This window comes from Balearica regulorum, chromosome Z (assembly GCF_011004875.1).
Source record: "Balearica regulorum gibbericeps isolate bBalReg1 chromosome Z, bBalReg1.pri, whole genome shotgun sequence".
NCBI classification, from domain to species: domain Eukaryota; kingdom Metazoa; phylum Chordata; class Aves; order Gruiformes; family Gruidae; genus Balearica; species Balearica regulorum.
The window spans coordinates 34,849,708-34,863,023 of record NC_046220.1 but is presented as its reverse complement, the minus strand read 5'-3'; the positions used below and the strand labels follow the sequence as shown (position 1 = coordinate 34,863,023).

At 44.1% G+C, this 13,316-nt stretch overlaps 1 protein-coding gene and 1 long non-coding RNA gene across 2 annotated transcripts in view; both read right to left on the bottom strand.

Annotated features, from left to right (window-relative positions):
* LOC142599464 (uncharacterized) overlaps positions 1–13,316 on the bottom strand; it is a 393,830-nt gene that overhangs the window by 179,672 nt on the left and 200,842 nt on the right. The gene's annotated exons all lie outside the window — the stretch shown is intronic.
* LOC104643038 (metalloprotease TIKI1) overlaps positions 1–13,316 on the bottom strand; it is an 80,088-nt gene that overhangs the window by 12,677 nt on the left and 54,095 nt on the right. The window contains exons 3-4 of the mRNA XM_075740191.1: positions 12,587–12,733; positions 10,315–10,489 (exon numbers count right to left, since the gene is read on the bottom strand). Coding sequence (XP_075596306.1) covers positions 10,315–10,489; positions 12,587–12,733 — 322 coding nt within the window. The remainder of the gene's footprint in view (positions 1–10,314; positions 10,490–12,586; positions 12,734–13,316) is intronic.

Here is a 13,316-nt window from a genome sequence, read left to right as displayed (position 1 = left end):
TGCTGCAAGGGAGACTTAGTGCAACGTCACGTGACAGGGAATAGGCCTCTTTCACCTGTTTTCTATTTTAGCCTAACACACTTGAATGCCCTGAAAAGAAAAGCCCCAGGCCCTGTCCCATCAGAAAGCCTGCTCTTTTCTTTCTGTACACAACCCTTCATTATCGTCACACCACTAGGTGAAGAGATGCCTCTGAGAGGTCAATTTACTCTGGCAGGGGGTGGGGAGCCATGAATCTCTATTCCTCTGTGTTCAAGCTCAAAGAGAAACTAAGAAGCTGTTGTGTGCACCAGCTCAGCCATGCACTCTACTGGAGAGCAGATAAGACCCCAGCCTTTAATCTGCACTGAAAGGAGATGGTATGCAGGGACCGCAACAAGCAATATGCTCAAACAATGCTGTTTGACTAACGTGCACTTGCAGACTAGTCCAAGCACTCGGACACACATTGAGCACTCCTGACCCTCCCCAGTAGCAATACCCAATCTTGCAGAACAGAAGCTACTACTATTGCCATGAAATGCATGTCTCCTGCTTGCAGCTTTTACTGCCAGTGCACACAGAGGTGTTTTCATATAGGTAACTGTGCTAGGACTGTGGGTTTCAGCAGAGGCTTCTAAACCCAAATTTGAGCCACTGTAACGCTGAAAATTTTCTATATCTAGGAAAATGGACAAGGAAATACTGCACAACAGAAGTTCTGCTTCCATTCCTGAATTTTTATTTTTCATATAAAGCAAGATTGTCATACTGAAGAAAGCTGTGTTTCTCTCTGAATTTCAACAAAATCCATGATTGCAAGCTGGTAGACAAATTTCCTTGACCTTCTCTTAGAGTCATGTAAAAGGAAACCCCCAAGCCCACATAGTTCTTTATGTCTGCTGTGTTTTCCCTAGTAGAAAGATGGTACTTCCCATCTGACCCAGAAGCATGCCAGGACCTCACCATCTACAAATATCCCAAGACAATGAATCACTGGATGTACATGTAAAGAAACAAAACTGTTTGTTAGGAAACCTGATCTGTACTGCTGACATCCGAGAAGTGGTGGGACCAGCTACAGCACATGATCATAACAGTGCAACCACAAAATGGCACAAACAATTCTAGCCATTGCGGACATCATAAAGCAGGATGTTTGTCTCTGACTTGGCTGGGAGTGCTTAGATGGTTTTCTGGTTACAGAGACTCTATGGGTCACTGAAACAAGTATTTTCAAGAATGTAGAGGTACAGATCTTACAATTGTTTACAAACTTCCTGGAAATTCCCATGGAAATGATCATTTTCTATCATTCTTAGACTGCTTCCAAGAATTATATATAGATAAAAAGAGTGAACAGGACACCTGTAGGTGACTGGATTAGAGTTACTGGACTGTAAAAAAGGCATGACATGAGACTGCTGAGTATGGTAGCCATAAATAAAAAAAGAGAAACTTCAGCAAAAATTATCACTTAACTGTGAAGTACAAAGGACAGCTCATCCCTCTCTATGTGCCTCCCATAGCAGGGTTGTTCTCCTACCCTTTCAGCAATCAAAGTATCCACCAATAGCAGTCTGTGAGCCAATAAATCCATTGAGAAGGGTTCAAAACTGCCAGTGCTCCCTGAAAGGATGCAAACAAAAGCAAAGGAGAATTTCTGATGGCCTGGAGAGCAGGGACATGCGTAGCCCAAGTCAGTCCCACAGGTATCTGCAGTGAAGAGCTGGTAGTTCAATGTGTGGCAGATGAAGCCAGTGACCTACAGAATGCAGAGTCCTGTCTTAAATCATTTCATTGGATGGAAACCAAACTGCAAAACAGACATCCTACTCCTCCTACAGGTCCAGATCACTGTAGCGTTCATCAGCCCATGAGGGGGACAAAGTGATCCTTATTGACATCAGGTACCTGACAAAGCTAAAATGAATTCCCAGAAGACACAGCTCTTAGGACATAATGGCTAAGAATGGAGACACAGAAAGTACTTGTGTGGTACCCCCACCGACAGTGTCCCCACAGGCAAGAACCCTTACAGAGGAATTTTCTTCATCCCACCTCACAGTCTGTTATTCCCTGAAAGGAACTGAAATGAGTGAAACAGAAGAAAACCTGTGGAAAGAAAAGGATGCTCCTCCCTATCCCCAAATCTCTACTTACTTTAACCTTTTGGCACAAGAACAAGGGACAGCTCATGTTCTGTGAGTGACAGGCAAAATCCATTTTTCACACATAAAACAAAATGACCTTGTTCTGCTCCCATATAGTACTAAGAGAGCAGAGAAAGATAACCCTAACTATGTGTTACTGGCAGAGCTTGGCAAGTCATACTGGAGGCAGTCATACCATAGCAAGCACAGAGAGAGCCCTCAGCTTAAATGTATGACCTGAGTGGTTTTGGTCCTGGGGATTCCCATTTTTACCTCTAAGCAAAGTCAAACCTCCTGATAACTACACAAACTGAAGCTAGAAAAAGGTTTTCCACTGATTATAAGGCCAAATTTATAGCAAAGTTAACATAAGAAAAAAGTTATCGCTTATTTCGTGAAAACTGAGCTAAAAGAAACAGCTTCTGTTCAGGTAGCCTTAGCCACTGGGTCTTCATTTGCACTGGCATTTACTGAGAGTTTTCCACTGTTGAAGCACTAGGCTCATTAGGAAAGGAGATTTTCAGGTAGGTGACTGTGCTAGTAGCCAGCATTATGTTACCAGTAAGGGAAGGAAATACCAGTGCTATGTCTGAGCTGCAGTACTCACAGCCACCTCTGCCGCTGGACTTGCTCCCATTCCATAAGGCTGCTTCCTTTCCAGAAAAAAGGTATTAAGGACTTAAAATCCCACTAGCTTAAAACATACGTCACAAGATGAAAGTTTTCCTACTGCAGCTACCCAATAAAGGTACCGAGCACTGATTGATAAGAAGCTGATGGTCACCAGACTGTCAGTACCTGAGCAGAAGCACCCCACAGTTGTTTGACCTGGCTGATTTTGACAGTTGCGCTAATATGTTGGAACAGACATTTCTGCCTCTAACACAGAAATGCAAAGCTTTCCTCATTTCATGTGTCAGAGATGTCAGGAGGAGTGCCCTTCATGTGAACCCTGGGGCTTTGGATGTGGGTCCTGCCTCCACATATTATCTATCCCCTTCGGGGGTTGTTGTTCTAATAAACCCTGTCATTAGCATTCTGCAGGCTCAAAGAGGCTACTAAGGAAAATAGTCTCAAAGCTGCTGGGTTGTATCTGGCATTCTCAGATTACAGAGGCACAAGCACACCTTCAGGGACTCAGACTTTCCTCCCACCCAAAGAGGCTAAAATGACGCTGCATTCCAGAGAGAGAAGCAGCAAGCAGGCAATCAGCAAGCCCTTTGTGCCCAGGGAGAAGTGAAGTGGGCCCACAAGAATCATATACTTTGTTTTATCATTATGCTATCTTCCTTCCCAGTCCCCTTTCTGTCCTCTTCCAGGATCTGCCAAGATTCAGCTTCTTGTGGATTTTTCATGAACTTCCTCATTACACGTTTCAAATCCTTTATATAAGTACAGAGAAATTTACATTCCCCTGTGCACACCCACAGCTCCAGTCCCAAATGTGCTGATGACAAGTTTGAAGTTTCCATGCTGGGTTCTGAATTCCCACTGAATTTCAAGGGCAAATTGATATCTCATTTACCTGAGCAACTTTCATATTGCCATGGCAGGTTTTTTGTTTGGGTTTGTTTTACAGGTATAAACACCTACAGAACATGGACAGAAACATCATGGCCTTAGCACTGTTGATTAGTTTACAAGCACAGGTTACAGGTCCTTTCGTCCAATCTTTCCTTTTCCAGAGACAATAAACCTTACTCCTCTTGCATAATTTCCCATCCAAAAATGCCAGATGAAACAGCAAATTTCAAAAAGTAAGAGCAAACAGCTCTACATGGAAACAATACCACCTAACGCACCATTCAGGACAGAGACTGAGCACAACTCCAGTTCCCCCTGGAAATCTGTTCTTTTTATTTTGCTTTTTATGACACAAGGGGCAAGGAAAAATGTATCAGACATGGCTGTGGATCCAATGCACTTAGAACCTAAGGCTGACATATAACTGACCAATCCCCCACATCCCAAGGACTGCCTCAAAACATAGAGAAGTTGGAGGAAGCCATTTGGTGGTCAATGGCAGACTGTAGGGTAACCATAGGTGGCAGCATGTTCTCTCTTTTCCTTGTCCAGGTGACTAAGACAACAGGTTACACACCCATCTTCAGCTCAGACAGGGTCAATCGTGTTTCTACAACGATGTCCAAATCCTTATTCTGTGTGTTGTTGGATCACACATCAACCATCTGAGAGTTACTTTTAGTTTAGTGAGTATCAGTTGACTCAGCTGCTGGGAGGAAGACAACTAACATCTGGAGCTCTTAGCTGGATTGCTAATTCGGATATTGGTTCATCAGTCTGATCATAACAGTTCTCCTTTCTGGGAGGCCTTGCAAGGGGTGGGGGAGTAAAAACTGGGGAAAAAACAGCCAGCCCCTAGAGGTTTGAATCCATACAGTCTGAGTAATGCTAAAGAAACACATTCATCATTTCCTCTAGTAATTAGAAGAAATGGTAGCTGAAGAAGTTTTCACCATCATCCTTTTCTTAGTGTTAATGGTGGCTTGCCAACATCCACTATCCTTTAAAGCCTCAGAATGATGCCTTTTTCAGGAACAGCAAAGAAAAAAGAGCTCTGAGAGAAAAAGGACTTTGCCAGTGTTTACAAGATTAAGAGGACCAACTTCTGAAGTTGTCACATCAGCCAGCATCTCTCAGGGAAGTCAGTCATTTCATCCACAGAGATATAAGGCATTTTAGATCCCTCTGTACTTCTTATTCATGAGCTGGCACTTCTGGAGTTTCTCAGCTGTTCAAAGAGGCAGGAGAGACTGGAGGGAATTTAAACTTGGCTCCTAGAAACTATGGCTTCACCTGAGGCCTTGCCTGTCATAATAAAGTCAGGATCTCATGCCACTAAGTATGTTTCCTCCTGCACAAAAAAAAACCCCACACTTTTTTTTTTTTTTTTCCCTCTCTTATTCTTTAGCCCCTTCAACAGAAACTGTAAGTAAGCTAAAGCAAACAAGCTATGCTCATCCTGGAATAAAAGTGACCATGCAGAAGGAAAGCCCATCTAGAGTTGAATATGGTGAGAAACATCAAGGGAAACAAGGAATGCTTCTACTGGTAACTCCACAGTAAAATGTAGACTAGATAAATGTCATCCCATGCTGAAGGGAGCAGGAAACCTGATGACAAAGAATATGGAAAAAGCCAAGGTACTCAATGCCATTGTCACCTTCTTTACTGGTAAAACCAGCCTTAAAAGAATCTCAGGTTCCTATGACTAGAGGGAAAGTCCAGGGCAAAGAAGGTTCACCCTGGGTGGAGAAGGATCAGGTTGATGAACATTCAAACAGACCAGACATGTACAACCCAGAGGAACTGTGGGAGCTTGCCAATGTCACTGCAAGGCCACTCTTGATTATCTTTTAAAAGGTTGTCGCAATTGGGGAAGGTCGCTGTTAGCACTGGAAGAAAGCCTCACTCCTGTCTTCAAGAAGGGCAAGAAGAAGGATCTGGGGAACTACAGACTGGTCAGTCACACCTCTACTCCTAGGGAAGGTGATGGAGCAAATTATCCTGTAAATCATTTCTAAATGAGAACATCTGTCATACAAGGAGAGACAGAGAGCTGGAACTGTTCAGCCTGAAGAAGACAAGTCTTGAGGAGTTATAATTGGTGTATAAATACCTGAGAGAGGTTATAAAAGAGATGGAGCAGAATTTTTCTCAGTGGTGCCCCCTGAAAGGACAAGAGGCAATGAACACAAATTGATATACAGAAAATCCCACTTCAACATAAGAAAAAGCTTCTGTACTGTGAGAGTGGCTAAACAGTAGAATAGGTTGCCCAGAGAGGTTCTCGAGTCTCCGTCCTTGCAAATTCTCAGAACCTGACCAGACTCAATCCTAGGAAAACTGCTCTATATGATCCTGCTCTGAGCAGGGGGGTGGATCAGATGATATCCAGTGGTGTCTGTCAGCCTCAACTATCCTGTGATTCTGTGAAGCTTCAGCCAGCCAGCAACATCCTTGTAAGACCTGTACAAGTGGTAAAGCTCTCCACAGCACAGTAGGACAACGTAGCCCTCTACATGTCAATATGCACCTCTTAGACAAACCAGAAACATATAGTGTTATCTAGCTGCTGTCTATGGAATCACATGTGCCATCACTTACTTTGGCTTAGCATTCAGATCTTGAAGGCTCCACTTACAGTTCAGAGAAATTGAAGATGCATATAGAAGGAATACTGCTTGTGAAAGATTATAGCTGGCTTTGCTTCACAAGTTTTTCCACCGGCAACAGGAAGTAGGTCTGGCTTGTAACTGTAGTGCTGCCATACAAAAGGGTCTGTCCACAATTAAGATAAAATCCTTACTGAACCTAGAGGAATGCCTCTGGCATTACGATTCCTCTCTTCCCATACTTTCCTCTAATTCCCTCAAACAGACTTATTCTGGCTTGAAACATTTTATGTTTTCATTGTAGCCAGAAGCAAAGCTTTTTGGACAGTTTCAGCAAAATCTGTTAGTTTTTTTTCCTCTCCACTTCTGTGCAAGCTTAAATTACTTCCAAATAAAAATAGTTCCAGAAATAAGCATTGAATGTGAAAGGTTTTCTACAATATAGGGTGCGTTTGTCTGATCTGTTAAAATGTAGTAAGAGCAGAAAATACACTAGATCTAATGATCAAATCTAGTACTGTCCAAATTACCACAAGTCATTCCATGTAAGAAATCAACGTCTATAGCCATGCAGCTGTATTAAGACCTGGAAAGTGACAGGAGCTTTATTTTTGAACAATGTATGACACATATTTAAACAACATCAATCCACTTGGAATATATAATAAATCATCAACATCTTCTGATTTTCCTCCATTTAAAATAAAAATACAAAGAGTTTAAATAACAAGAGGGAGTATTCATAATACCAGAGCCACCCACAAACCATGACCTCGTTTGGATATAATTGATGATAAAAGTGTGTTTTTCAATGTTGTTTGGTTAATGGAAAAAAATGAATTTCCCTTACAAAAAGCCTAGACATTTTAAAACTAAAAAACACAGGGTGAAAAAATCTGGAAAAAAAACCTGAAAGGCTTTTCCCCCTTCTAACATGGATACCCTTTGACACCCTACTACCATTTTAACACAACCTCCTCCTGCAGTTTGTCAGTCACTCAAAAGAGATACTCTTTTCACTGGTGGCCAGAAGAGGGTAAACCAATATGCAGTGATGATTTAATTCCATTCCTATAGCCTTTCTCTCACTTCTCTTCTTCCATAGCTCATTCCAACCTGCCTTGTGTGAGCACCTTCCTGCAACCCTTTTCCAGTAAGTAACAACAGCATAATACTCAAGTAATGCTTTAAAACTGAACACAAAACATTTGTTCATCTTCACTGTTTGCCAGCGTAAAAATAAACTGCATAATTATCTATCACATACAGCAATCTAGATAAGCAAAAGGCTAAATTAGCTTGATGGCAAACAATAAAAATCTGTACTCATATTCGTAGTGTGCTCTCAGAAAACCTCAGAACTGTGTAGAAATTGATCTGTTTTCTGCATTACATCCTGTGATGTTACTTCTCATTTAGATAATTAATATGAAACAAATTAAAAAAACCAAAAACAACACCATGCAGTCAAACAAATGGATAACAATGAATTGTGCTGCTAAAAGTGGGAGGCTGGTACTGTCCTTTGAGCAGACCTATTTTGAAGAGCACAGTAGAACAGAGGCTGCACTGGTACCAAAGCCAGAGTGTAATTAGAGACAATTTCAAAGTCAATCTAGAGTCCCCTAGGAACCTGTCTGGATTCAAAAGTGTAATGGAAGAGCATGCCTGGTGCTTGGAGATCAAGCCATGTGCCCATAAGCCTCAGATCAAGGGTGTTCATATAGGCCCAAGGCTCCAGGCAGTGCTGCAGTATAGCAGTGTTGGGTGATTCCTAACTCTGCTCTAGTGGAAGAGGCAATCAGGGGACAAAGAAGGGAGCAACTGGGAAAAGGAAAATAAGAGGAAAGAGGAAAGGAACAATCCAGAAAGCCTGGGAAGGGCTTTAGGATTGTTATGAAGGTTGAGAACAAGAGAGATTGGGAAGTACAGGAATCTGTCCTGCTCCTGCAGTGCGTCTGGGCTCTGGGGCAGAGCTGTGCACACTAATTACCATGAAGACAGTCCAGGGCAGAAGAGGGGAAGAGAAGGAAATTGGTAGGCAGGGAGACAATGACACAAAGGCATCTTAAAGACATGTGATTTGTCCAATGCAACTGCTGGGATGCAGGGTGTGTTTGCAAAGATGGGAAGAGGCTCTCTTCTCTCAAAGAATCGTGCTCTTGGGACAGTATAGACTCACAGTGACACCTGCATCCACATCCATCCATTTGCATGGGCTGCTGTTGTAGCTTAACCTGGACAGCAGTTAAAACAACCACACAGCTGTTCACTCACTCACCCCACAGTGGGATAAGGGACAGAATCAAAAAGGAAAAAAAAAAAAAAAGTATAACTTGTGGGTTGTGATAAGCACAGCTCAATAGGACAGAAAAGATGATGATGATGATGGTGTTGATAGAATATACAAAACAAGTGATGCACAGTACAATTTTTTACCACCCAAAGTCGATGTTCAGCTAGTTCCTGAGCTGCAATCCTACCTCTCGGCCAGCTTACCCAGTTATATACAGAGCATGATGTTATACGGTATGGAATATCCCTTTGGCCAGTCTGGGTCAGCTGTCCTGGCTGTGTCCCCTCCCAGCTTCTTGTGCACCCCCAGCCTACTCGCTTGTGGGGTGGTGTGAGAAGCAGAAAAGGCCTTGGCCCTGTGTAAGCACTGCTCAGCAGTAAGGAAAATACCCCTGTGTTATCAACACTGTTTCCAGCACAAATCCAAAACACAGCCCCATACTAGCTGCTGTGAAGAAAATTAACTCTACTCCAGACAAAACTGCTCATTGCTCAGTTGCAACTTAGTTAGTGGAACCCCAACCTCTGTGACTAACCTCCTGACAACAGACTAGCTACCTGCAGCTGACGCAACTGGCACTCAGGGCTGACATATGCACCAGTCAGGAACATCAGTCCAGCAGGGACAAGTGAGATCAGAACATCAGCAGTGGAGTACAGCAAAGCCCTGGTCTTAGCTTACAGACAGACATGACCAAAATTTACATAACCTGTGTCTGCTTCACTGTCCTTCATGACAGGGACTGGCACAGAGCAGTGCTAGTGCAGGAAGATAGCACATTACAGTCTTCAGGCATGCCTGAACAGACATTATCAGCCACCTTCTACCCTGCCCACACACACAGGACTCTTGTTATGGTAAGTTTGTAACCACAACTCCCTGCTGCTGTAAGGAGATTCTCACAGACTTTGAATACTAATGCTTTTAGAGCGTCTAGGTAAATATTTTCCTTGCCTTGTCTAGATCTTCCATCCTCACTAAAGCAGTAGCCACTGAGACTGGAAAACATCACATGGATCCTGAAACCAGTTTCAGTTCTCCCCCTTTCCAAAGGCCCATATGGTTCATGGTGGAGGGGATGCGATACTTCTCTGGGAATTAGCACCTGTCTTTTCAAACACTCATCCTCACTTCTTCCCTTCCCTGCAGCTAAAACAAAGGATAGGAGTCATGGCAAAGCAATCCTGTTTACACCCTCCACCCAGCCCTAGACTGAAGTGTGGGTGTTAAAGAGCAGTGAAAGACTTAAGGAGCTGCAGCAGGAAGAGAAAGGTGAAAGTGTGCCTTGTCTCTCCCCTTGCATGTATTGAGTCCCTTAGATTGACGCAATTTGGCATGTTATTATTTTGGATGTGTTCTTGAAAGGTTTATTAAAGTGCTGGTGCCACTTCTGAGTTGCTACCTGTCACTCTGGCCCTGGTTGGCCAGAGTATAAGCATGTATGTCTAAGAGCACTTCCTTTTGTGTAGTTGGTTTAGTATCTTTGGCTATGCATATAACAAGTAAGTCCGTAACTAATAAATATTGCAATCAATGCATACACTGTGAACTCTTTGCATACTGAAGAAAAACAGTCTCTTACACTGAAAAAGTTTTCCTAATAGGGTACAACTAGTGGGGCAAAGCTGTGGTCTGTGTCCACCATAGTAAAAGTACTGATCTTTCTTTAAACTGAGGCAAGAATCTGTAAAAAGCTTATAATGGATGTGGGAAGAATGTGTTCAGGTTGAAGAACACCTCAATCACATACCAGCTCCAAATGCAAAGAAGAAACTCTTGTCAGGGTACTCTTCCAGCAGGTCCTTCACCCTCCTGCCCATTCGCTCATTTCGTTTGTAGATGAGCTCCTGACGGAAGTAGCTGTCTATCTCTTGGGCAGTAATGCGTTCGTGAGCTGGAAGTGTAGCGTTAATGAAATTTGGGACCTAAGGTAGGGGGAAAAAAAAAAAAAGTCTTCAAGAAAGGGGCATTTATTTCACAGACAGCCATCATGCACAGGCGTTTTGCTCCATTATTGAATGTGGTAACCACCTTGTCCCTCAAGGCACATCTAGTAGGACAAAACCCAAAGAAAGCTAAAAATGACTAAGCAAACTTCTAATAATGCATAGTGCCTCATTTCTCTTAACATACCATTTCATAAACCAGCCAGCTGATTTTTTCTTGATGCAAAGTCAACAAATACTCTCAGTTTGCCACACTCTAGATCCCAAATCCTGATTGCTCGGCTGAATTAAGTAAATATTTGCCCCTGGCTATCTTTAGCTAAATACCTCTTCCTTAAAACTGCAATAGGTATGGCATAACTATAATGATAATTACACTCTTCTAAGACAGATTGACTGGCATCAGAAGCCTCAGGCTGTCAGAGAATAACTGTGCAATTTGAACTAGTTAACAAAAACATCCCCAGACTTTCCAAAAGAAAGAGGGCCAGATTTTGTCAGGAAAGAAAGTATTACCACCTCCAGTTCCCCTGTCTTCAAGGTATCTTTTAAAACACCGCTTTCCTTTCCTCGGGCCCCCAGGACAGCTGTGGCTGCACACTATCGTGACCTCTTGCTGGTGGAGAGAAACATGGGTTTGGAGTTGCAGTAGCTTTGGCACTGCAGCTATGGGGCCTGCTAAGGAAAGGGCCTGCAAGTGGTGGTTTCTGGGGAGCAGAGCCTCTAAGTCAGGTGCTTTCTCTTGCAAGGCTGCAGCAGCTGAAGAGGCTCTGGAGCCACTTGGAGATTATTACTGGCTGTTTCCAAAGGGTTTTTAGCCCACAGTGGGTCATCTACTGGGCAAACATGGGGTCAAATACAATTTACAGAGAAGTTCTGCTTAAAAATGTAAGCTGATAGTGTGGCAGGCTATCACTACTCAGCTCTGCTGTGAGGGACAACACCCTGTGGTGGTGCCCCTCATGTAAGTAAAGGGCTCCCTCAGAGACATGCATGTCTCTGCAAGAGCTGTTCTCTCCAAGGACCTCCAGGCAACACCAGCTGTTTGCAGTCTGTAACACCTCAGCAGAATAGTGATGTAAGCATCTGTATGTTCTCACAGTGCTGGCCTCCTTCGAGAAGCCCTTCGAAATCTATGAATGAAGTGCACTGTGTAAGAGCTAAGCAGTGTGTGCAGGACAGGAAGGTGAAAAACATGCGCGCAAAGCTCAGTGCCGGAAAAGCAAGGGTTAGCATGACAGTATTTCCAGCTCTGCAGCACTGCACCGTATATATCAAAAGGCCACAGGAAAATGGTTATTCAGCAGGGAAAGCCCAGGTACCAACACTCACTTGTACAGCACTGAGAGGGCTAGAGCCTATGTTTTCACTGATGTCCTCACGGACAAGAATAGAGAGGCCTGATGTCTCAGTGTGAGGTTAGCTAATCTAACAGCCCAAACAGGCCCAATTGGTCCCTGCTGGGCATTTTCTCGTGGTTTAAAGATCAGAGCATTGCATTCCACTGTGCTGCTTAGGAAACCGTCTCCATAAACCAAGTCTGTGAGGCCTCAGAAGGTTTTCTTTTCCTTAACATTCAGTCTAAACCTATCTTTTCTTTGTTTCACTCCATTTCTCTTCTTTGGGCCTAGCCCATAGTACACAATCATACTGATAGGGGACATTAAAAAGCTTGCAACTTGCCCAGCCTTACACAAGCATCCAAGTCACGAGTGCATTTCTCTGTCGCTATTTGCACAAAAGAGCCTCTCTGTTGGTGCTAAGTTCGCTCATACCTAAGCTAGCGTAATTCCACAGGATCCTTAAGAAAACAAAGGATTAACTCATAGAGCTTTGACGCTAAAGCAAACACAGCACTCGTCCAAAAGGGAAAGCCAGGTGCACCTTCGCTGCTTGCATGCAGCAAGACAGCGGTGAGGTGGTGCAGACTCCTGGGACAGGATGCAGAAAGCCAGCGTTGTGCCCTTGGCCCTTGTCTGCAAAGGGCCTGCCTGAGGAGAGATGAGCGTGAGCGAGACAGGGGTTAGCACTATGGTGACATGTGCGTAGTACAAGGGCTGCAGTGGCAAGACTCACTTGAGAAGTGTCATGGTTGAAGATGATGGAGCTGAGGTCCCCACAGTTGTAATGCTTGATAAGGTCTTCTGTCGTATAGGGGATCTGGAAACTGCCTGCTCGGAGGCTCTCCTGCTGCAAGAGAGTCTGATTCAAAGCAAAGACCACCTGAGGGAGGGGGAGAGGGAGGAAAAGACAGAGTTCCTGGTGAGTTCTCGTCTCGCCCCTTGGGAAGGTCACAGACATACAGCTGCCTGCCGAGGGCTCTCTGAAGCTGCTCCTGCTCCGAGCACGCCAGTCCACGTGTCGCCAACCCGCCCCGATTCCAGGTCTGCAGATACTCACAGGTCGGGTCCCATGGGCCTGCTTGTAGGGAACTGACTTTCAACAAGTCACTCCAGGAGGTTTCACCCATGACATCATTAAACAGAAGATACAACGGGGAGACTGAAATGGGAGCAATATTACTCCCCTAGACAACAGTTTGCCTGACCACATAGAACCCTAGGGACTGATGTCCCCCTATCCCCACAGCTCCTCAGCCATCTACCTAAATTAAGCATGGCTTCTCCTTGTTTGCCCTTTCTTCCTCATCCACAAGGAACATTAACATTATCGTTTCCTGCTCCGTGCCTCCTTCTCCCACACACCCCGTTTATTTCAGGCAGGAATGGCTCTCTGGAGCAGGCTGAAGAAGTATGGCAGCTGCAGGGGGACTCAGGCAGCCACCCTCCCCACAGGCAAAGTCTGA